This window comes from Aspergillus candidus, assembly GCF_002847045.1.
Source record: "Aspergillus candidus strain CBS 102.13 unplaced genomic scaffold BDW47scaffold_59, whole genome shotgun sequence".
Lineage (NCBI taxonomy): Eukaryota > Fungi > Ascomycota > Eurotiomycetes > Eurotiales > Aspergillaceae > Aspergillus > Aspergillus candidus.
The window spans coordinates 59312-81487 of record NW_020194064.1 but is presented as its reverse complement, the minus strand read 5'-3'; the positions used below and the strand labels follow the sequence as shown (position 1 = coordinate 81487).

The 22176-nt window shown below is 53.7% G+C and overlaps 8 protein-coding genes across 8 annotated transcripts; 5 read left to right on the top strand and 3 right to left on the bottom strand.

Moving 5' to 3' along the window:
* Window positions 1-1283: 1283 nt before the first annotated feature.
* On the top strand, window positions 1284-1761 carry BDW47DRAFT_72919 (uncharacterized protein). The gene is made up of 5 exons (XM_024819703.1): window positions 1284-1354; window positions 1410-1450; window positions 1507-1525; window positions 1585-1653; window positions 1712-1761. Exons 1-4 carry the CDS (start codon window positions 1316-1318, stop codon window positions 1648-1650), a joined length of 165 nt encoding a protein of 54 aa, XP_024668659.1. The 5' UTR covers window positions 1284-1315; the 3' UTR covers window positions 1651-1653; window positions 1712-1761.
* A 732-nt stretch (window positions 1762-2493) lies between these two features.
* Window positions 2494-4113, top strand: BDW47DRAFT_111803 (sterol desaturase family protein). Its single transcript, XM_024814027.1, has 2 exons — window positions 2494-3262; window positions 3399-4113. Exons 1-2 carry the CDS (start codon window positions 2780-2782, stop codon window positions 3918-3920), a joined length of 1005 nt encoding a protein of 334 aa, XP_024668658.1. The 5' UTR covers window positions 2494-2779; the 3' UTR covers window positions 3921-4113.
* Window positions 4114-4161: 48 nt separating this feature from the next.
* BDW47DRAFT_111801 (60S ribosomal protein eL6) lies at window positions 4162-5723 on the bottom strand. Its single transcript, XM_024814026.1, has 3 exons — window positions 5522-5723; window positions 4894-5229; window positions 4162-4772 (listed from the first exon to the last, which is right to left on the bottom strand). The coding sequence occupies exons 1-3, from the start codon at window positions 5633-5635 to the stop codon at window positions 4620-4622; spliced, it is 603 nt and encodes a 200-aa protein (XP_024668657.1). The 5' UTR covers window positions 5636-5723; the 3' UTR covers window positions 4162-4619.
* A 246-nt stretch (window positions 5724-5969) lies between these two features.
* On the top strand, window positions 5970-7556 carry BDW47DRAFT_72884 (uncharacterized protein). Its single transcript, XM_024819702.1, has 3 exons — window positions 5970-6146; window positions 6230-6795; window positions 6940-7556. The coding sequence occupies exons 1-3, from the start codon at window positions 6096-6098 to the stop codon at window positions 7469-7471; spliced, it is 1149 nt and encodes a 382-aa protein (XP_024668656.1). The 5' UTR covers window positions 5970-6095; the 3' UTR covers window positions 7472-7556.
* A 1102-nt stretch (window positions 7557-8658) lies between these two features.
* On the top strand, window positions 8659-15186 carry cch1 (calcium channel protein CCH1; the record flags this gene model as incomplete). The annotated part of the gene is made up of 3 exons (XM_024816918.1): window positions 8659-10272; window positions 10329-13359; window positions 13448-15186. The coding sequence occupies 3 exons, from the start codon at window positions 8659-8661 to the stop codon at window positions 15184-15186; spliced, it is 6384 nt and encodes a 2127-aa protein (XP_024668655.1).
* Window positions 15187-16454: 1268 nt separating this feature from the next.
* BDW47DRAFT_72867 (uncharacterized protein) lies at window positions 16455-17330 on the top strand. Its single transcript, XM_024819700.1, has one exon. It carries the CDS (start codon window positions 16680-16682, stop codon window positions 17286-17288), a length of 609 nt encoding a protein of 202 aa, XP_024668654.1. The 5' UTR covers window positions 16455-16679; the 3' UTR covers window positions 17289-17330.
* Window positions 17331-17631: 301 nt separating this feature from the next.
* Window positions 17632-19523, bottom strand: BDW47DRAFT_134126 (glycoside hydrolase family 47 protein; the record flags this gene model as incomplete). Its single annotated transcript, XM_024818017.1, has 2 exons — window positions 17632-19348; window positions 19483-19523. The coding sequence occupies 2 exons, from the start codon at window positions 19521-19523 to the stop codon at window positions 17632-17634; spliced, it is 1758 nt and encodes a 585-aa protein (XP_024668653.1).
* Window positions 19524-19962: 439 nt separating this feature from the next.
* On the bottom strand, window positions 19963-21865 carry clrD (histone-lysine N-methyltransferase Clr4; the record flags this gene model as incomplete). The annotated part of the gene is made up of 3 exons (XM_024816917.1): window positions 19963-20432; window positions 20504-21494; window positions 21812-21865. 3 exons carry the CDS (start codon window positions 21863-21865, stop codon window positions 19963-19965), a joined length of 1515 nt encoding a protein of 504 aa, XP_024668652.1.
* Window positions 21866-22176: the final 311 nt, after the last annotated feature.

Sequence of the window (22176 nt, the reverse complement as noted above, 5' to 3'; positions counted from 1 at the left end):
CCATCATACCGTCTTCGAGGTCTGGGCAGGTGTTCCCTGGGCAGGAGCAGTCCTCATCACAGAATACCTCAATGGCATCGCACTGTTTCCAACCATTAGGGTTGGCAGGCTTGCATCGACGTTCGGAGAGAGGGTTTTCCAATGAAGCTAGAACCAGGGATGAACTCAGGGCGGCGATGATGAGGGAGAGACGCATTTTGACGATTCTGTATTGGCTGGATGATAAACTTTGCGATTGATGTAGTTGGGATGTGTTGAATGATAGATGTTTGATGGTATTGAGGGAATGCCCTCACTTTTATAACTTCAAGAGGCCATATAGGCAGCGTCCGGTAAGAAAATGGCTCCAGATAACAGCTGAACAGGAGATATTCCGCCAGGGTAGATCTATATCCACATCTCAGGACTGCCTAGTTTTGAAATACGATCAAGCCACACATGTCCTTCCAAAGCAAGCTTGATATGGGGCTATAATGGCGGAGGTAAAACCCGAAGCTAAGTTATCTAGACACTTGAAGATCAGTTCGGCTAACGTGCCTACTCATCCAATGGACAAAGCAGTGTGAATTCCACTTAGACTGAGCCTACCTACTATGGAGTTGATCGGCCGGAGCCTTGCTAGGGTGTGTCAACGAGGCTCTAGATTCAGAATTCAGCTTGCATATGGTGCCTCGGAAGAGATCTTTACTAATTGTTGCTTTGACTGAAAACCTCGATTATGCGGACTGAAAAAATCAATGCCTCTATAGCAGTTGTAGCAAGGGTCGTGCTTAGCCTGCCTGGTATGAAGTGCACAAGGCGTCTCTGCATCAGGCTGAGCTCGATTAGAAACGATCAACCGACGCTTAGCAGCTGAAAGAAGGACCAGGATGGAAAGAAAAGGCGCAACTGGAGATTCTTGTGCTAGTGAGTAAACTACATAGTCAATATTGACTCCGAGTTGCCACGGATGTGGATGGGGCCTAGTACCGACTCCACATATACAGCCGCTACGCTGTGATGCCTGGGGTTCAGCCTCTGATGTACCCTAAAGGATTGCGCGTCAAAATTATGAATAGTAGCTAGGAATCTTTTGAAATTGTAAGAAAGACGTAAAAAGGACTTGGAGGAGGCTGGCTAGTTGTTGGTGAAATCTATATAAACCTGGCGAGAACCTCTCTAAATTTCTCTCTAATACATCATCAACTCTCTAACAATCCTCTTTGAATTTCTCTTGTGTCAATTCAATATCTTTCTACCCCATTCTCAGCCAATATCATTCATAATGAAGCTCTCTATCACCGCTTTCACTCTCCTGGCCAGTAGTGTCCTGGCCATGGCTTCCCCAGCCGAGAAATATGCTAGAGAAAGTGGTGTATGATATCCCTTGCTCAACATTTAACATTGAACCTTGTTTTAACAGTATACAGCTCTGCATCGGGGGTAATTGCGCGGTGGGTGGTTCGCCTCAGTAAGTTGCTCCATGAGTCCCTTGATGGGGATTGCAAACTTACATTTGATATCTAGGCCTTGCGTTGAGGGAAGCGTACGTGATTCTGTTTAACCTGTCCTGGCGAGTATGATTAACATGATTTAAATGAACAGTGCGAGGGTCACGATGGCTCCAGTTGCCGCAAGTCTGATATAGTCATCTGCCCTGGAGGCAACTAAGTTGTAAGTTTTGTTGCCATCTAAGGGTATACGCAGCGGTTGATTAATTGTGCTGTTCTAGGTGCTTATGAACAACTGGGCGTAGCAAGTGCTGGAGGAGCTGTCAGCTTGACTTGGATGAGTCTTGGAGGTTGCCCAGTGTCCGTCGATGAGATCTTGGGAGGATGATGATATATTGGACACTCTTTTCTTAGTATCGACTAGTTGACCTCATAGATTTATGATGATCAATTCTTTCTTTTCACTAGATCGGCCCAGTATAAAGTTCCTAGGAGCATATACCCACTGTCGAAAGGTCCATGAATGAATATTTCTTATCTGACAGGCCCATGCGTCTACTTCCAAACTGACTTGTAGCCGGGGGTATCAAATATGGAGAAGCTTCAACAAGACAGACGACGTGCCAGGACCCAAAACTACTACAAAGACAAGAGTAATCGATCCAGTCATTGGCACGGAATCGGGTACACTATGCAGAAGTATGCTCTGCCACCCGAGACGACATTCGTATGTAGTGGATATGAAGGGATGTCGACGTCCATAAGAAATCCATGTCAAACTGAACTAGAAAGATTTGTTGTTGTGTTATACCAAGTGTAGAATAAACAGAACAGTGATATACTCGAATCATTCCAAGGCGTCCTGATGGCTGAAGAAATACAAGTAATAAAGTTGAGTCCCTGCGGTATCTCCGGTGATCTATGGAGTAGGACAGCCCCACCTTTATGGAACCTTCCAAACCCTTGGAAAGAAAGTAAACTTTGACTCGTCAACAGGCGATGAACACGTACTAAAGTGACTGATGATATGGCACGGCGCCAAGACACCAAGGGTCTGTAGACCGCCCTGACCAGCCCAGCCATCTGGCAGTGACGTCGTTGACGTCGTGACATGCGAAAACGGACAAAATCCCAGCCTCGTTGTCACCTCCATGACATGTTGTTCCTGTTTTAGTGTATCTAGAGAAACCTTCTTCCCACGAGACCTGTACAGAAACTATGCCTTTGATTTCCATCGCTGCACCTCGCTCAGACAATCCCGAGGACTTGACTTGAATGAATCCAAGCCCACACCAACCGCGCACACCAAATACCTACATACCCACCCAATCTCTCAACCAGGGGCCAAAATGATAGACGCCCTCCTAGGACTCCCAGTCCTCAGCCTCCTGCTGGTCCCCACGCTCGCATCCTACGGCACAAGCCTCAACCTGATTTTCTTCTACATGACATGGACGACCCTCGTGCTGTCACACGATCCCCTCCGCGTCGAGCTATTCGGCACCCTCGCCGTGCGCCTCGTCTTCTACATCGTGCCATCGGTGCTCTTCTTCCTCTTCGATATCCTCACGCCCTCCGCGGCCGTTGTGGTCAAGGCACAGGGGGAGACGGGCCTTCCGTGCGGAAGCAAGCGCGGCAAGATCCGCTTGAGAGATATCAAGGTTGCGGGGTGGGCTCTGCTGAATCTGGCGCTGGGCTTCGCTGCGCAGGCTGCCGTCGAGGAAGTCCGGACTCAAGTGCTTGGATGGCGCAGTGCGCTTCGCGTGTCGATGAGGCTGCCGATGCCGTGGGATATGGTTAAGGAGTTGGCTATGGGTTTGCTGGTGCGGGAGGTGAGTGTGGTTCTTTTCTTTTTTTTTTCTTCTCTGTTTCAGTTTCCCCCCTTGTAGTGGCATGATCAAGCTAACTCCGCTCAAACCTTAGGCTCTAGCATATGTCATCCACCGCTACATGCTCCATCCAAAAAAGAGAACCACGATCGCAAAGCGCCATCAGACCTGGTACCACTCGCTGCGCGCCCCGTTTCCTCTGACAGCGCACTACGACCACCCGGTTGTATACCTCCTGGCGAACTTCATCCCCACCTACGTCCCCGCCATGGTCTTCCGCTTCCACCTTCTCACCTACCTTCTCTATCTGTCTGTGATCTCGCTCGAGGAGACCTTCGCGTTCTCCGGGTACTCGGTCATGCCGACGAACTTCTTCCTGGGCGGTATTGCGCGCAGGACGGATATGCATTTGGTTGGGGATGCGGAGGGGAATTATGGGCCTTGGGGGGTTTTGGATTGGGTATTTGGGACGTCGGTGGGGGGTGATGAGGAAGATGGTGATGGTGATGGTAATGATGATGATGAGGTGAATGGCTCGGTGATGGGGGGTTCGGCTCCTGATGCGTCCCTTGAGGAGAAGATCCGCAGGGCTGTGGAGGAGTCGACGAAGAGGAAATGGTCGGAGAGAGAGCGGAGGATGAGGAGGCGACGGGGTGAATGATGGTTCGATATCGAGTCTGGTGATGATGTAACGATAGCACTAGTTCCTGCTGCTGTTGTACTAACACAGTGTATGTATATGACTGATGAATGGATTGACGAATTGATCGCCAAGAAGACGGTGGGAACGTGTAATTACTCAAGGCTGCTTGGTATGGGGCCCTAGAAAAGGCCGAGAACACCCAAGACGCAAGCTTATTGCAACCATGTACAAACCTATATCATTCAAAAGACATTATAAATAAACTTAAAATAAGACCTTCATTTCTCAGTTTTGAAATTTCCGCCCGGACCTGGAAATTGGAGATATATCATACTAAACATAAAAACGCCCAGCCTTATATGTAGGGGAACAAGTAACAGCTGGTTTAAAAAGAGGTATTCTTTCGTTCTTCTTTTTTTTCTTCTTTTTGTTTGACATTTCGGCTTCCTTGCCAATCGGCCCCACGCTGGGAGAAACTGCCGTTGAGACCCATATAACCCGATCTTTGGTCCCGAAGTTATTCGCATAACCTAATAGCAGAAATAAAAAGACGGATCCGTGGAATCGAAAGTTACATGGTTTCATAAAGACTGTTTCCCTCCTGGCGCTTGCTTCCCAACCTTGGGAAGTGCCAATTCGCAAATTTTAAGCCGTCCCGCACATCATCATGATTCCCCCACATGAATTACCGAACCCGCGGCCACCGCCAGGAGACATTTACCACTTCATCTCGTGGGGCTTGTCGCCGTTCCGGAGGCTGAAAGAGCTGGCGAGGTAGCTGCCAAGGTAGTTCTCCTTCTTCACGCTGGCCAGGATGGACTGGTCGACGGCCTTCTGGTCGCTGGCGCGGGCGCTAGCAACAACCTTCTTCTGTTGAGAGATTGATGTATTAGCATCTGCTGGTTTAGACGTAAACCAAAGGGCTCTGGGTAGCCCTTCGGTTTGTATCTGCCGATCATCGAACCCAATGATCGACCATGGTCGAACATACCTGGGGCTTCTCGCCCTGCTGGAAGAAAGCCTCCTCGGACTTCTTCTGGGTGGCCTTGTCCTTGGTGAAGTAATCCTTGGCGGAGACCTTCTCAAGGGTCTGGGAGTCAACAGCGGAGATATCGACACTGGTGCTGGTGGCGATAACGTAGCGGGAGTTGACACGGCGGAGGGGAACACCGTTGATCTTGAAGGGGCCGGTGACGAGGAGGACACCCTGGTCGAGGTGCTTGAGGAGAACGACACGCTTGCCACGGAAGCGGCCAGCGAGGAGGATCAGGATGGTACCGGGCTTGAGGCTCTCGCGCAGCTTGGCGGGACGGATAGTCTTGCGGACCTGTATGATGATATTCCGTCAGAAACTCGGTTCCCTTCACTTAAAGCCATATCCACACATTCATGGCGAAATGATAGTCTCAAAGATAGATTCGATAGCGGCGGAAGATAGCGATTCCGATTATCAATTCATGTCCCATTGACACCGGCCTTTGGTTTCCCCAACACTGAACACACACAACACACACAAATACCATCCCAATGACCGGCGCAATCGTCGCATTCATTCATAACAGATCGTATCTCCAGTCGCTATTCGTTGTTGCTCTGCTTGCATCAAGGGCTGTACTGACTTTCTTGGGCTGCGACTCATCGTCCACGGGGTACCATTTCTGGGCCTTCTGGGCCGGCACGAGCCTCTGGCCCTTTCCAAACTGCTTCGTCTGGCCAACAGTAGAGTCCGACATATTGGCTGCTGGGGACGAAGGAGACCGAAAAGAATGAAGGGGGGGGGTGGGTGGTTGTCGACGGCGGGTAGTTGATGGAGTTGGATGTGTGACTCTCTACTTACGGCCCAGTGCGGAAAATCCTCAGGTTTGTGGGAGAACGAGCCCTAGCCGAAATGCGCTAGTGCCGATTTGGACGGTCCGATAGGCCGCTGATAGTGCCTGAGGCAGACGTTTGGGGGTGGTGCAAACACGTCAAAAGTGCGATCCCGTCTTAGTCAGCAGAGCTCGAACAACTCGAGCCGCTCATCTGACTGACGTATCTCTCTCTTCCTTTGTGAGCTCTGCTTCCTTCTGTCAACATCCCACCACTGCACCTTCAGTCTTGATTCTTTTTTTTGAGATTGACCGCTGGGACTGACACAGGACGGATTTTACTTCGTTTCTCTTAATATCCTGATTCCTTCCCACGTCCGTCACCATGTCGGTAACGCCGATCATAACATTCAAAGCGGGTATCTGTGACCTGGATGTACGTCCACCTGAGCTTTCGTTTATCCAATGGTCGAGGTGGCATGTCTAAAGTTCTAGTGCTAAATATTCAATCTTTCACAGCTCACTGGATCCAACTCCGTGGTCAAACCCCAACCAACTCCCGGGTACATCTACCTCTATTCGGAAGATGACCTTGTCCACTTCTGCTGGCGTCCTCGGACTGCTCCTCACACCGAGCCCACGTTGGACCTAGTCATGGTCCCATCCGACGGGAGCTTTACACCTTACCAGCCTCACGGAAAGGAGCCCACGAACGGTCGGATCTTTGTGCTGAAGTTCTCCTCCAGCTCCCAGCGCTATCTCTTCTGGCTCCAATCCAAGTCCCAACATGAGAGCGGGGACCCGAGCTGGTTCAGCCCCCGGGATGCTAAGCTGGGCGAGATCGTGAACACGCTCCTCCAGGGTGAAGAGGTCGACGTGGAGGAGGAGATTGCAAACCTTCCCAGAGGGTCGGGCGGATCGGGCGGTGATGATGACGAGACTATGGAGGATGTTGAAGGCACCGACCATGACCCCAACCATCACCGCGGCGGTAGCGTCGGCGGAGCAGGTCCCGACGCTACGGGTGGGGATGTCAGAGAGGAGGGCCAGGGGTCCCGGGAGGGTGGTGCCGACGGTGGAAGAGCGTAGGTACATAGTTCTGCATTTGATGATTTTGCCCTGTGTTACTTGGTTCCCTACAGTTCTGGAGTATCCCATTTGGATGAACTCTGAGTCAATGCTTCATCTCCAGTCTGACCTTTCGCTAACTCATTCTGGCTACCTTGTAGGGCGTCCGCCGAGAATCCATCGTCCGTTGTACAGAACTTCCTCCAGTCTTTGCAAGGCAATTCACGCCAGTCGCAGGAACCCGACCGACCCCATACTACTCTGCAAGATCTCCTGTCCCCCTCGAATACGCTTCCTTTCCTGGACTGTGCGGATGACCGAACGGTGGATAATCTTCTGAGCTATCTACCACCGGCCCTTCTCCTCCTGGCGCAAGATGTCGAGGATGTCTCTGCTGCCGATAGCGATCCGGACATCGCCGCAGCCGCCATGGGGTCTCTCGAACCGGCGCAGAAGAAGGAGATCCTGACGAAGATTCTACGGTCGCCTCAATTTACGCAGAGTCTGGCCAGCCTGACGGTGGCTATCCGGGATGGCGGTCTCCCGAGTATCAGCGAAGCACTTAAGATTCCGGTTGAAAACGGAGGGTTCATGCGTCGTGGAGGGGTGCCCTTAGGCGGGGGTGAAGCGGTTGAAGCGTTTCTGAAAGGCGTTCGCAACCATGTTCGGGGCGATGGGATGGAGACCGATTGAGCATGTTATTAAGCCTGTTGTAACTACCGATTAATGCTAGTTTTATTCAAAAGAAAATAAGAGATTATGGAGTGTCTTCCAGGAATTGAAGCGGCTAAGCGTTGGTAAATACATACGATAATTACTCGACTCTCACCCCGTATCTTACCAGGTACTAGTCCGTACAAAGTATCTTGGTGTCCATCAACACTGCCCCAGGGCCTCGAGGAGACAGCTTACCTATTTTTGGTTACAACCGGTGGGGAAAGTCGACACTAGGCAGCAATCATTGGAAGGAGACCCTTTTCTCCTCATCCTTCAGCTTGTCAATCAATTCAAAGAATTAACAGGTAAGGGGGTTGGAGTGACAGGAAGAGCGCTGACAGAAAACGATAATATTCCCCCTCCTCTCAGATAAGAAGAATGCTACAGCTGCATCTATAGGGGTCGAGATCAGGCCGATTCAACTAGAATGGAGGCTAAGTCCGTGTTACCAAGGGACCAAAATGGTGTCCAATCTAACCCCAGGTCCATTAAAATTGGGGGGGATGGAGTAGTCGTACGTAAGGTACCTTACTGGGTACTTCGAGGTACCGCTAACCCGTAAGGCTCGGGTGTTTTTTTTTTTTCTTCTTTCCCCTGTGGCGCAATCTGTCTTGGTACGGTAAGGTTAGGGGGAGAAAGTCAGAGACAAACTAGTTGGACTGGACGCCCCAGCTGGACATGTTTCAGCCCATACTAACTAGGTAATCTACAAGCGCTACTCAGATGGGTAAATGAGCCACACAATCCCCAGTTGGCCTTGTCCGACACTAAGCTCCCGCCTTAGACGCCGTGTGCAATCTTGATCGATCGAAGGTTCTTCGAGCTGTCATTTCTGTAACACCTTAATCTTCCTTGTCCTACTTTAATTCTCGGGTCTCTGGGCATTTCTCCGGGCTCTTGTCCGTCTCTGTCGCTCGTTTTCTTAAAATAATTACCTAGATCAAGTCTTCCCATATTCATCTAGCCTTGCGGTTATCCTCTCCGCGTCCCCGTCCACCAAAAGAGCAAGAACAACGCAGTCTCACCTCCTCCCACTTCCCCAACCGTTTCCTCCAGCCTTATAGCGTCCCCGCGTCTGGATCGCGACACATCGGACACTCCATCGGTCTAGAGTTGCGGTCTGCGATGTCTGCGTTCGGTTAGCGCATCCGACTCTGCCCACGATGGCGTCGAATAGCCATGGCCGCGGCACCGACAACGACAGCAGCGACAATCATGATAACAACCGCTCGACGCATCACTCGATCCCTTTGCAAGATCTATCTGACCCGCCGGACCTGACCAGACGAAGTGGTGTGGGGAGAAGGATACACTCGTTACGAAGAGGATCCGTGAGGGATTACGAGAGGGTCTCCGGGGACTCCCCGACGGAGAGTAATGTCACATGGCACAATACCCGCCGCGATCGAGCCCACTCCCAGAGCGATGATGACCTCCAGGAGGATCCAGGTGCGTTTGCGATGGCCACCGTTGGTCTCCAGCTCGAGCCACCGGAGATCACCTTTACGCCGGCCCGCCGGCGCAGCGACAACAGCGAATATGAGATGGGGAGTATACGGTCGGACAGTCTCGCCAGCCCAGAGGCGGTCGCCCTTCCCCACGGGTTCCTGACCCCTTCCAATTACTCCGACCGCTCGCCGTTGACGGATGCCGGCAATATGCAGCCCATCGATGGAGCATCGATCGAGTCCTTTCCACGATCCAGCGCACAGACGACCCGCTTCCCCTCCTTGGATAACCCAGGAGCGCGCCTGGGCGACGACTTGGAAAATGGCTTCAGCGGCCGGGACCGCGGCGAGAGTAGCACCCGGAGTAGGGCGCGGTCGTTGTCTCCGTCGGCGTCGGGGTCCGCGCTGCAACGTGCGAGCTCGATGATGAAATCCATGTCCCAGCGTGTCGTCAATTTGAGTAACGAACCGGAGGTGGTCGAGCAGTCGATTTTGCGGGAGGAATTGCAGAAGAGTTCCCGACTCGAGGAGCCGCCGGTACTACCGACTTTGACCGATTATGCCCACGATGCGCCACATGGTCCCTCGAGAGACAGCCAGAAACCGAAGCGGATATCCGGGAAGATTTGGAGGATCTACAACAATCCGCTGAAGGGGAAGTCCCTGATGCTTTTCGGTCCAGAGAACCGCCTTCGGATGGGACTCTGCGATATTTTGGTCCATCCGTTTACGGAGCCCATCATCCTGCTGGTCATTGTGATCCAAACTGTTTTGCTGACAATCGAATCGTCAGCGTGGGTCTGGGATGGGGAACAGTCGAAGCACTGGGGGGCAAACCCAATGGACTACCCGTACTTCGCCATCTTCATCATATACACGCTGGAGCTGATCGCCAAAATCATCGTGTCGGGGTTCATCATCAACCCGACCGACTACTCCACCATCGACCGGTCACTGGGGCTCAAGAAGGCAATCATAGAGAAGGGCAAGAATCTCATCACTCCACAACGGCAGTTTTCTACGAAGAAGGCGTCGGTCATGCCAGACCAAGCGCAAGCCTCTATCATACGGACCTTTACCGGTGGCCTTAACCAGATGGAGCAGGAGGTTCCCACAGACGACCCTCTCCAGAAGCGCCGCGTGCGACTGGCCCACCGGGCGTTTTTGCGGCATTCCTTCAATCGTCTGGACTTTGTGGCGGTCGTGGCGTATTGGATCTCCTTCGTGCTCGCTGTGGTCAGTGTCGAAGATAGGCAGCGACTCTACGTCTTTCGCATGCTTAGCTGTCTGCGGATCTTACGTCTTCTCGCCCTAACAAACGGAACCTCTGTAAGTGATGGTCTGTGAATATCTCCTGGTGGGAAGACCTGCTAACCCAGAATTAGGTCATTCTCCGAAGTCTTAAAAAGGCCGCCCCCTTACTGGTCCACGTCGCATTCCTCATTGGCTTCTTCTGGCTGCTATTTGCGATTGTGGGTATGCAAAGCTTTAAATCCAGTTTCAGGCGAACCTGCGTTTGGGACGGTCAAGATGGTCAGGATAAGTATCATCTCAACGACGCAGCAGGTACCATCCAGTTCTGTGGTGGATTCCTCAATGCAACAGGCCATCCAAATCCTTGGGAAAATAAGGACGGCGATCCCAGCCATGCTGAACCGAAGGGTTACCTGTGCCCGATAGGCTCTCGTTGTGTTGAACAGGACAACAATCCGTTCAACAACACCATGCATTTTGATGATATCGTGCATTCGCTTGAGCTCGTCTTTGTCATTATGAGTTCCAACACGTTTACAGACCTCCTATACTACACAACGGACAGCGACTACCTTGTAGCCGCACTGTTTTACGCGATGGGGTTTCTCATCCTCAGTCTGTGGATGGTAAACTTGCTGGTTGCCGTCATCACGCACTCTTTCCAGGTCATTCGCGAGGAGAGCAAGCGCAGCGCGTTCGCCTCTCAGAAGCTCGACGGTGTCAATACAGAGGACCTGTCCGCTCCGAAAATCAGCACCTTTAAACGCTTATATGACAAAACCGAGTGGCTTTGGGTGTGTATCATCATATTTGATCTTGTCGTGCAGGCACTGCGAAGTGCTAGTATGAGTCAGCATACAGAGAATATCATCAGCAATACGGAGATAGTCGTCACTATCCTCCTTCTCGCCGAGATAATCTTGCGCTTCGCGTCTGACTGGCGCAAGTTCCACACGAAACGGCGTAATTGGACCGATCTGGGGCTCGCCGTCATCACGAGTATCATCCAAATACCAGCCATCCGGAACTCGGGACGAGCGTACACCGTTCTCACTATGTTTCAGATCCTTCGCGTCTACCGAGTCGTACTTGCCTTTTCCGTTACGCGGAACCTGATCCAGGTGGTTTTCCGCAATGCTACCGGTCTGCTGAATCTGATCGTCTTCGTGTTCCTGATTACCTTTCTCGCGTCGATCTTTGCAACCCAGCTTTTTCGCGGCCAGATATACGACGAGGACGTCAATGGAAATGAGGTCGAGATCACGTTCTCTAACATCTACAATTCCTTCGTTGGGATGTATCGGATCCTGTCGAGTGAGGGTTGGACCACGATTTTGTATTCGGTGACTGGGTTTACCCAGCAGTATAACACGTCTTGGATCGCGGCGACTTTTCTCATTCTGTGGTTCGTCGTGGCAAACTTCATCATTCTGAATATGTTCATTGCTGTCATTCAAGAAAGCTTCGATGTGTCAGAGGATGAGAAGCGCCTACACCAGGTCAGGGCCTTCCTAGAGCAGAAGCAGGTCAACGCGTCTTCGCAAGGCAACCTATCTCTCTCAAAGATCCTCATGCTGGGTAGGGACCCAGACCGTTACCGGGATCCCCTGGACCACGGGCCGGCAGCCTTGGAGATGCTGCTGAAAGACGCGGTCGTGCGGGAATTTCTCGACGAGGAAGAAGGACCGAACGGGACTAGTCGGAGACAGAGCGAGCCGCTAGATACTACAAGCACCACAGCGGAGACGTCTCAGCCAGGAATTTTCTCGAGCATGTGGACGAGGGTAACCTCGGCGATCCTGGGTAGGGAGCCGAACCCGTTCTATTCCAAGCTGCAACTTTCCCGGACGTACGAGGAACTGGATCCGAAAGCTATGGCCAGGGAGGTGGTGTCGGCTGCAGAACAACGAAAGCGAGCGCAGCGAGAGTATCTGATGCGGCATCCCACGTACAACAAATCGCTGTTCATATTTGCGCCCGACAACCCGGTGCGGAGACTGTGCCAGCGCATGGTGGGACCGGGCCGCGGCAATCAGCGGGTCGAAGGCGTCGACCCGTACAAGCCTATCTGGTTTGCGTTGTCGGGTTTTATCTACCTGGCGATCGTTGCCATGGTCCTGCTGGCGTGCGTGACCACGCCCATATACCAGCTCGAGCACCATCAAACCGGCCAGAACGGCATCAGAAACTGGTCCACTTACACCGATCTGAGCTTTGCGATTTTGTTCTCATTCGAGGCCCTGATCAAGGTCATCGCTGACGGATTCTTCTGGACCCCCAATGCGTACTTCCGCGGCTCCTGGGGGTTCATCGATGGGATTGTACTCGTCACTCTGTGGATCAACGTCGCTAGCTCGTTCTCCGTAGGCTGGGACATCTCCCGAGCCATTGGGGCTTTCAAAGCTCTGAGGGCGTTGAGATTGCTGAACGTCAGTGACAGTGCCAAAGACACTTTTCATTCCGTCATTATTGTTGGAGGCTGGAAGGTCATTTCCGCGGCGTCCGTCTCGTTGAGTTTTCTGATCCCGTTCGCTATATACGGGGTGAATCTATTCAACGGCCAGATGGTCGCCTGCAACGACGACAGCCTGGAAGGTCAGTTCTTGAACGAGTGTGTCGACGAGTACATGAGCGAGCCTTACAACTGGGAAGTTCTGGCGCCGCGGGCGGCATCGAACCCGGCTTACGACTTTGACAACTTCGGCAACTCCCTTTTCATCTTGTTCCAGATTGTCTCCCAGGAAGGGTGGACAGGCGTACAGTCCAGCGCCATGAGCATCACGGAGGTCGGCAAACAGCCGCAAAATAACAAGGCGCCGGAGAACGGGCTCTTCTTCATCGTCTTCAATTTACTCGGTGCCGTCTTCGTGCTGACGCTGTTCGTGTCGGTGTTCATGCGCAACTACACGGAACAAACGGGCGTGGCATACCTTACGGCCGAACAACGGTCGTGGCTGGAGTTGAGGAAGCTGCTTCGACAGGTGTCGCCTTCCAAACGGTCGTTCGATGCCAAGGTCAGCCAGTGGAAGATGCGGTGCTATCGAATCGCGGTCAAGAAGCACGGTCGGTGGGCGAGATGCGTCAGTACCATTCTGCTTCTCCATCTTCTACTGCTGATGGTCGAATTCTACCCTGAACGTGTACCCTGGGACAATGTGCGAGGTATGTCGTCTAGTCGTCCATGCCGTTCTAATCGTTCGCACACAACACGAACGTTGATAATATTTGATTGTTTGCTAATACCACATAGAGGGACTATTTATCGTGTTCAATCTCTTCTACATCGCCAACGTTATCATCCGATTGCTCGGACTCGGGTGGCATCGATTCAGCCGGAGCTCATGGGATGTATTCGCGCTCGTGGTAGTGCCCGGGGCCCTGATCACGACGGTCCTGCATATTGTCTATTCGACATTTGTGATCGGGGAATTGAACAAGCTCTTCCTGGTGGCCATCGCGCTTCTACTGATCCCTCGGAACAACCAGCTGGACCAGCTGTTCAAAACGGCAGCGGCCAGTCTGACGTCGATCGGGAATCTCCTGGCGACGTGGTGCGTGCTCTTCCTGGTCTTCGGCATCGCCATGAACCAGGCGTTCGGGCTGACGAAATTCGGCGAAAACGAGAGCAACAACATCAACTTCCGTGACATTCCGCGCACGCTCATCCTGCTATTCCGAATGAGTTGCGGCGAGGGGTGGAACGACATAATGGAGGACTTTGCGACGATGGTGCCGCCGAAGTGCACGTTGAATGAAGACAACTTTCTTCTGGAGGACTGCGGCAGTGCGGCGTGGGCGCGGCCTCTATTCATCGCGTGGAACATCATCAGCATGTACATCTTCGTGTCGCTCTTCGTATCGCTCATCTTTGAGAGTTTCTCGTACGTCTACCAGCGCAGCAGCGGACTCTACGCGATCAGCCGCGAGGATATCCGGCGCTTCAAGCAGGCGTGGGCGACCTACGATCCGCGCGGGGAGGGGTACATCTCCAAAGAACAGTTCCCGCGGCTGCTGGGGGAGCTCTCCGGGGTGTTCGACATGCGCATCCACGACGGGGAGTACTCGATCGGGCGCATCCTGGAGGAGTGTCGGGTGGACCAACGGGATTCGTCGCCCGTTGTGCTCAATCGGGTATTCGAGGGGGTGGATCTGGACAAGCTGTCGTGCATCTTGCGCGATCTGCCGGTCGAGACGGTGCGCACGCGGCGGGCACGGCTCAATACGTTCTACGAGGAGGTGCTCGTGTCAGCAGACCCAGCGCGCGGCATCTCGTTCCACTCGTGCCTGATGATCCTGGCGCACTACAACGTGATCAGCGACAGCAAGAGTCTACGGCTGGAGGAGTTCCTGCGGCGGCGGGCGCGGCTGCAGCGCGTGGAGGAGACGATCCGGCGCAACACGGTGATCGGGTTCTTCGACACCCTGTACTGGTCGCGAGAGTTCCGGCGGCGCGTGGACCACAAGAAATCGGCGCGCATGAGCATGCCGCCGCAGTTCACGGTGCCGGAGATCTTCGTCGACGACGGCGAGGAGCCCGACGAGGAGGACGCGCGGCGCATGGCGCAGGAGGCGCTGGTCGGCGAGACCACGATGCTGTCGCCGTCGTCGCCCGAGGCCGGGCCCTCGTCACCGCGGACGAGTGGCGGCGCCGCCCTGCCGCGCATCGACACCTCGCTTGCGGGCGGACTGTCAGGTCGCATGACGGCAACCAGCTCGCCGACGGAGTGGTCGAGCATCAGCCCGTCTTTGTCACCGCGACGACCGCGGGCGCACACGACGTCGTCGTACGATCCGGGGCCGGGGATGGAAGACGAGCCACCCCTGTCGGCGGCGTTGTCGGACCGGTCCCGGCCGGACAACACGGCGAGCGTTCAGGATGTGATGCTGTCATTCGGTGATTCGGCATGGGGCGAGAGTATCCGTCGCAGCTTTACACAGCGACGACCCTCCGAGCGACGACCTAACCGACGACGACCGTCGGAGAGTTAGTAGGGGGAGGGGGAGAAAGTATATGATGAGATGAGAACGGCCGATGATGTGTATGGATATGATAGATGTCCTTTTTTTTTTCCTGTTATCATACTACTATACCCTTTTTTTCATTTCTCTTCTTGATTTTTCCTTTTTTTTTATCGTGATTCTCCTTTTTTTCTTCTTGTACTGATTTAGCAAAAATGTTGAACAGCCCAACTGGAATCTGTGGATGGTTGAAACCTCGGGATTTGATCACTTGTATAGGATCGGATAGGATCTTGGATACGATCTAGGGTTGCATTGAGAAACAGTCGCAACACTGTTGATTAGCGGTAGCGTGGTATTATTGACATTACGCGTTTTCTTCTTCTTCTTTTTTCCTAGAAAGAATCAAGGATTATAGTTCAGGATCAATCTCAAGGGACGATAGTGTTCTCCCTTGATCAATAGCGTAACTTGCAAGGGTGGGAGGCCGGATTCGGCGGGAGCACCCTAGGGAGACAGCCTAGGGAGGAGGGTGAAGAGATCGTGGTAGTATTCTGTCGTAGTGTGCAGTATCATCCTGGATTGATCAATAGACAGTAGATACAGAGGCCTCCATGGATGGATGGATATGAAGATGAAAGCGGATCGATATGGCCGTTTGCGGAGGGCGGTGAGAGAAGAGGCCATCCACATCTTTTTCTCCTTCCCCGGATTTTCTGTTCCCAACATTGCGATGCTTCCATACTCTCAATACTGTCAAGGTTGGATTCCACTTTTCTGTATCTGACTGGACTCCACGTCGGTCATGACAAGACCCGCCAGAGAGGAGGAGTAACGATGCTCCAGCAGCAGGAAACTGAATTGAGTGGATGGATCGATCCCTGATCGACAAGGATTGTCGCATCCGCGCTGCATTCGTCATCCCGACTGTTCGTCGGTGGTGGTCCCTGGTTGGGACTCCACCTTGCTGTTTCCTTGCATTTATTTTTTCCGATCTTATTATGATGGTTGATATCTCTGGGGGCTTGGGTCTTGACTGGATTTCTAATTTCAAGGGGAGGAGGATCTTCATCACCAAGGGCAAAAGAAGGATACTATAAAACGACCAAGACAAGAAGGCCAAGAGAGAGATACGATACGATACTCCTGACTCTCCTGATCTGCTAGCTCATGATTGACACGACTATTTAGTCTTTACCAAGCCCAGCCCGCTGCACGCAATTCATTAATCTCTCACGTTTGCGGGCTTCCTTTTTCATCTATCGATCGTTTTGGGCTGGGAGGCTGTGCCGTTGGTTTAATCTTGGTGTTTCATCTATTTTTTTTTTCTTCTTCTTTTTCCTTCTTTCTTTCCTTCTTTGTCTGCTCTGTACATCTGTCGTTCGTTCGTTGGTGGTCGTGGGTTCGTTTACTGTCTTGTCGGCTTATCAGTGCTATCTTCACTGCCTCCGTCCAGGCTACACAGGTCGCAAGAAATAAAGGAGAAGTCTTCTTTTCGAAAGAAAAGAAGAAAGAAGATCAAGATGTCACCACATCTCTCCCTCCACACCTCCTTCGACCACCCTCATCCTCAACTATCCCGCCGACAACCACCCCCGCAAGACCGTCCCTACAACACCACCACCCCCCTCAGCTCAACCACCACTTCCCCCACCTCCTCGCCCACCTCTCCAGCCTCACTCACGGCCACCACCAACAACCCCCCAAGACGCTGCCTCTTCCACCCGCACCAGCGCCCCTTCTCCTCCATCGAACCCACCACCCCGCCCCTATCATCCGGCTCAGGATTCGGGTCCCCACCCAGAACCCCCGTCCTCCTCCGCCGCCGCCCCTCCAAAATAGACATGGCCCTCTCCGCCGAGCGCTCCCGCTACGACTGCGACGCCATCGAGCGCCAGGGCCTCGACCTGATGGAGCCGCGCCCGGTGGATCCGGCTTTCGCGTTCGAGCCCCTGACGCCCGGTCTGGATGCGTGGGCTACGGGCGGAGCGGGCTGCCGACTTTCTAGCGCGAGTGCGTCTTGCTATTCGGAGAGCGGGAGCAGTTGCAGTGGTTATACGCGGGAGGGGCGGATGACGCAGCCTAAGTTTGTTATGGGGGGGATTTTTGAAGTCATGGAGGGGAGGGCTTGACCTTTCTATTCTATTTTATTGGTATTGGCTCTTTTGATGGTTTTGGTTTGGCGGTTTCTTTCTTGGTTGAGCTTCGGGGTGGGTTATTTTGATTTGGGTATTATTGTTGGTATTACTGGATGGATGGACGGATGGGCACACTCTCGGGTGATGGTTGGTTTTATCTCCACCTGATATGTTGTGGAGTTCATTTGACAAGAGTGGTTTGGAGTTGCAGGTAGTGACAGGGTTATACTACTGAATATTAACCAAGGGGTTGATAAGAATCGGTCTATTCTCGATAGATATAACATATATCATATCACATCCCAAAAAAGCTATATATGAAAAGAAAAAAAGAGATCTATAACCGAAACGGATGCGCCTCGGTGTTAAAAACGAACTCATCCAAACTGAGCACATCCGGCTCACTAAACACCAAATAGAAATACTTCAGCGTCTCCGCCATCCAAAAACTCTCCATACTATCCTGCTGGGGCGGGTTCCCCCCATCATCCCCGCTGTCATCGTCGGTGAAGGAGAAAGTCGTCCCCGTGACGTCTAGCAGAGCCGCGTTCGCGTAGGGCGTGCGCGTGAGCTCGTCGATCGCGGTGAACATCTCCCAGGCGTCGTCGCGGTAGCTCTCGTCGCCGGTTATGCGGTACAGGTAGAAGACGCTTTCGATTGCTTCGGGGCGGAGCGCGTAGCGTTTGTCGCGGACGGAGGTGAAGTGGTTGTTGTTTTTTTTCTTGTTCTTACCAGAGGATGAGGATGAGGATGAGGAGGGGAAGTCGCATTCGTCGAATGAAGGGCAGGCTTGGAGGGCGAAACTCTCGGGCATGATTCCCGTCGGCGAGTGGCGGTACAGCCAGACACACCCGTCGGTCAGTTTCCGGCCGAGCTCGACGTGCGTGTCGTTGTTGAAGAGCTTGCCGCCTAGGGCGTACATGCCGCCGACGAAACACGTGAGGTGCTCGCCTGCGTTGTCGCGCGTGATGGTGTCGCCCTTGGGCGAGGCGCGGGCTGTGCCTGGGATGAGGATGTCTGCGTTGTCTGGGGTGCGGGGGCGGAAGAGGAGGTGGTCGATGCCTGCGGACATGGCGCGCTCGTAGAGACGCTTGTATTGGGTTGTGCTGCCTGCGAGCAGCTGGTGCGTTTTGCCGAGGTATTCGAAGGCGGAGTCGGCCATGGCGCCGAAGCTGAATGTGGTGCCTGTTGTCAGGTCTGGTGTTGCGACGTCGATGCCGACGGGCCAGAGGCCGGGGATGAGGGTTTGGGATTGCTGCGCGTCGAGCGCGTCGGTGATGCGCGAGATGGCGTCGTAGTAGCGCATGTCGCCGGTTAGCTGGGAGAGGCGGGTGAATTCGAGGCTGGAGGATGCGAGCTCGGCGATGATGCCGTTCTCTGCGGCGAACTGCTGGTGGCGGTCTTGGTCGGCGGGGGTGGTGGATTCCGCGGCGGAGATGGCGGCGTGGGGGTTCCAGCGGGTGATGGGCATGCGGGTGGGTGTGTCGAAGGAGGCGTAGATCATGTCGCCGAGGCGGACGGCGATGTCGAGGAGGCGGGTGTCGCGGCAGTCTGTGAGGTCGTAGGCGGAGAGGAACCCGCCGAGGTAGCGGATTGTGATCTCGAAGAGGTTGAGGGTTGACTGGGAAGCGCTCTCAGGGCGGAAATCCGTATCCATGATGGCTGCGACGGCACGCTCGAACTCCGGCTGCAGGCCCATGATGAGCAGCGTGTCGAGGTTGTCAACCAGGGTGGCGCCCCAGCCGCCGAAGGTCGTCTTGGAGGTTCCGGACAGCGGGGCGAGCTCGTCCTTCTTCCATGCATGCGTCTCATAGGACTTCCATGCGCGCTGGAAGCTGCGCTTTACGGCTGCTTGGCGCTCGCGGCGGATGGCCTCTGCTTTGCGCGGGAGGGGCGTGAAGTCGTGCTGTACGCGGGGCAATGGGGCCGCTGCGGCGCGCTGGCGGTGCGGGAGCTGGGCCAGGTGGTCCACTGGGTAGCGTGTGGGGACGTCCCGCCAGCTGAAGCCAGCGCGGGGAGGCGAGTAGGGGGGACTCGGCGGGGTGATGGGACAGCTGCGGAACGCGGTGGTGGAGATCCTGGGGACGACTCTATCGCGCGAGGTGATGAGGAAGAAGAGGATGGCTGCTGTGGCCAGCAGGAGGGTGGATCGTCGTCGTCCAAAAAGCCATGTGGGCATGGTGTTTACCGTATAGGTGGTCGGAAGAAGAGACCCGACGGAACACTCATTCAAACGATGACAGCGGGAGGGCGGAGGATGCGATCCGATCCAAGAATGTTCACGTTCACATCGACAGTTCCGCGTCTGAATTGAGATTGAGATCGAGTCCGCGGATCCATGGCGGATGATGAAACGGACAGACGGTGGCCAAGACAACTCCGAATTCCAACCTCGTTCGGGAAGAGATCGTCATCTTATCTATCATCTCATCTGCCTACATACAACTATCGATTACGGGGTATATTCTAACATTTGGTATCAATAATTGATGTGGATTTCAATGGCTAATAAGGACCATCTTCTCTGGGTATTTAACCTGCAATGATCTCCCTCCCAAATCAACCAACTCCAGAGAAAACAACAAACAAACAAATCGCTCTCGCTACGCAATGCATCTTCAGAGCCACCAAAGATCGAAAAAGAAAACTCCCCCACAGAACACAGAGATCACTTCGTCCCCTTGCGCTGATTTGGCCACAGCTGTCCCCGACAGTTCTTCTCTCCACACAGACACCGCACCGCACTCGGATCAATCTTCGTCGGTCGCCCACTCTCGCGCGCCCCGGGGTTGTAATCGAAGGTGAGCTCCGTCATGGGCGGGATGTCACGAACCGCAAAAAAAGCCAAGTCGTACAATCGCTCGTCGCCAGGGGTGTGGGATACGGGGATCATCCTGCAGTTGGGGTGACACGAGTGGTTCATGAACCGCGCCGGTCCGCCGAAACGCTCCCCGTCGACGACGTAGATGCCCTCTGTTTCGTCAGACGGGGGGTAGAAGTCCAATCCGAAGAGGTACGAGTGTCCATGCTGCGCCGTCGCGATCTCCTCGCGGATGTCGGCTTTTTCCTCTGTGATCACCTCCCCAAGATAACAATCGATGAATTGGCCCGCGCGGATGGTGTCGGGGGATCGGAGGCCTGTCATCACGTTAGTATTTCCAAAATGAAAGGGGTGAGACAGTGAGAAAGGAAGATAGAGAGAGACAAACCGAATCCTCTCTCCCCAGTATGAAAAATCTCCAACCGAACCGTCCGCCCCCGCTGCACCACGCGATTCCAACACGCCTTTTCACAATTACAGCGCGCCCCACACTCCACGATCATCACCGTACGGTGTAGAATCTCCGGCCTGAGGACCAACACAAGCGGATCATCCGCGGCACCACCATACGCAATGAGCTTCCGGTCCGAGTTCTCCTCCTCAGTCTCAAGACAAACACAGCGAGTAGGGTCGCAAAACCCACTGCAGCCACAGCCACCGATAAACTCCTCCTTGAGAGGCTCGACACCGGGCCGGATCTTGTACGCGTTGATGAACTCAAAATTAGCCGCAAAGTCCGCCAGCAGATGCTCGTTGCCAGCCGCAAAGGTAACAGGGGGTCCCTTGATCGTCGCTAGCTTGCGCTGCAGCGCGCGTAAAAGCTGGTCCGCTACGCGCGGCCGCTGCGCGGTCAGGACCGGGGCGGTGCGGCCGATGAGGAGAGGCACAGAGCGGCGGTCGACGGGGTGTGTCTTTGCTACCGGGTAGGCGCCGCGGCGCGCGCGCTTCTCGTAGTCATTTGTCGGGAAGAAACGGTCTGAGAGCCCGGACAGCGGCGGCGTGCTGTGGGGTGTGCTCTGCACGACGCGGGCGCGGTCAATCTCCCTCTTCAGATGGCGTGAAGGGGAGGGCACCACAACGGTGGGGAGCGGTGCGGTAGTTGGGTCGAGGCCCGGGCTGGGGGTGCTCGGGAGACGCTGTCGATCTGGGTGGGCAGCATGAGTAGTGGTGGTGTGGCTCTGCACCCTGTGTGGAATGGAGTGCGAGGGGACATGGCCGTTCAGGGAGACCGAGTTCAGCAGGGCCCGCGTGGGCTTGGACAATGATGGGATTTGTTCCACTGCTGGTTTTCTCTTCTGTGGGACGACAGGGCTGACCACGCGATGGGCCAGCGTGAAGGAGGGAGATGCCTGTCCATGGGTTGCGTATTCCGTCCTCAACTAGATCTGGTCAGTGGATGTTTGGAACTTGGAAGTAATGGACGTGTGAAGTGATCAAAAAGCGCAGACCGGTATAGTCCACAACCAGTCCAAGATCACGGTCAGGTAGGACCATATCAAAAATCCAAAGATCGTAACATATAACATGATTAATGGCCCCGATATACTAAGAGTCTAAGATTCACCACCAGCTCGTGACATATAGACATTATCATTGGACAACCTCACGCGTGGCTGATCTACACCCAGAGTCCCAGACCAAAACAAAGTATCATCTATAAAAAAAGGCACAAAAAAAGAAAAAAGAAAGAACCCACCTGGGACTGGATCTGATCTTCCGAATCCGAATCGTTAGTCAAGTCGATGACCATGTTGTCCGGGGACCGAGACACCATTCAAATTAAGGATTAAAGATTATTATGATTAGGATTAGATAAGGGGGGGGTTAGTAATCCCAGAAAATAAGGTTAAATCAGCCAGACCCTTGACGATCAAAGGGCTGCAGATCTGATTCGGGACATGGGAATGGGGCAGTCGGAGCGGATGTGGGGAGGCGAGGATGATAGGATCGATATGAGGCTGACTGACTGGGGAATGATTGATCGGAAAGGGTGGTGATGATGGCAAAAAAGAAAGAAACTCTTGGGAATGGCCGTGTAGATTTTGGGACTAGTCTGTTTTG

Coding starts and splice junctions, on each gene's coding strand:
- BDW47DRAFT_72919 (XM_024819703.1), top strand. CDS start 1,316: ATGGCTTCCCCAGCCGAGAAATATGCTAGAGAAAGTGGT. Junction 1,355..1,409: donor AATATGCTAGAGAAAGTGGT/GTATGATATCCC, acceptor AACAGTATACAG/CTCTGCATCGGGGGTAATTG.
- BDW47DRAFT_111803 (XM_024814027.1), top strand. CDS start 2,780: ATGATAGACGCCCTCCTAGGACTCCCAGTCCTCAGCCTCCTGCTGGTC. Junction 3,263..3,398: donor TGGGTTTGCTGGTGCGGGAG/GTGAGTGTGGTT, acceptor CATCCAAAAAAG/AGAACCACGATCGCAAAGCG.
- BDW47DRAFT_111801 (XM_024814026.1), bottom strand. CDS start 5,635: ATGTCGGACTCTACTGTTGGCCAGACGAAGCAGTTTGGAAAGGGCCAG. Junction 5,230..5,521: donor ATGAGTCGCAGCCCAAGAAA/GTCAGTACAGCC, acceptor ATCATCATACAG/GTCCGCAAGACTATCCGTCC. Junction 4,773..4,893: donor AGCAGGGCGAGAAGCCCCAG/GTATGTTCGACC, acceptor ATCTCTCAACAG/AAGAAGGTTGTTGCTAGCGC.
- BDW47DRAFT_72884 (XM_024819702.1), top strand. CDS start 6,096: ATGTCGGTAACGCCGATCATAACATTCAAAGCGGGTATCTGTGACCTG. Junction 6,147..6,229: donor CGGGTATCTGTGACCTGGAT/GTACGTCCACCT, acceptor AATCTTTCACAG/CTCACTGGATCCAACTCCGT. Junction 6,796..6,939: donor GGTGCCGACGGTGGAAGAGC/GTAGGTACATAG, acceptor GCTACCTTGTAG/GGCGTCCGCCGAGAATCCAT.
- BDW47DRAFT_72867 (XM_024819700.1), top strand. CDS start 16,680: ATGTCACCACATCTCTCCCTCCACACCTCCTTCGACCACCCTCATCCT.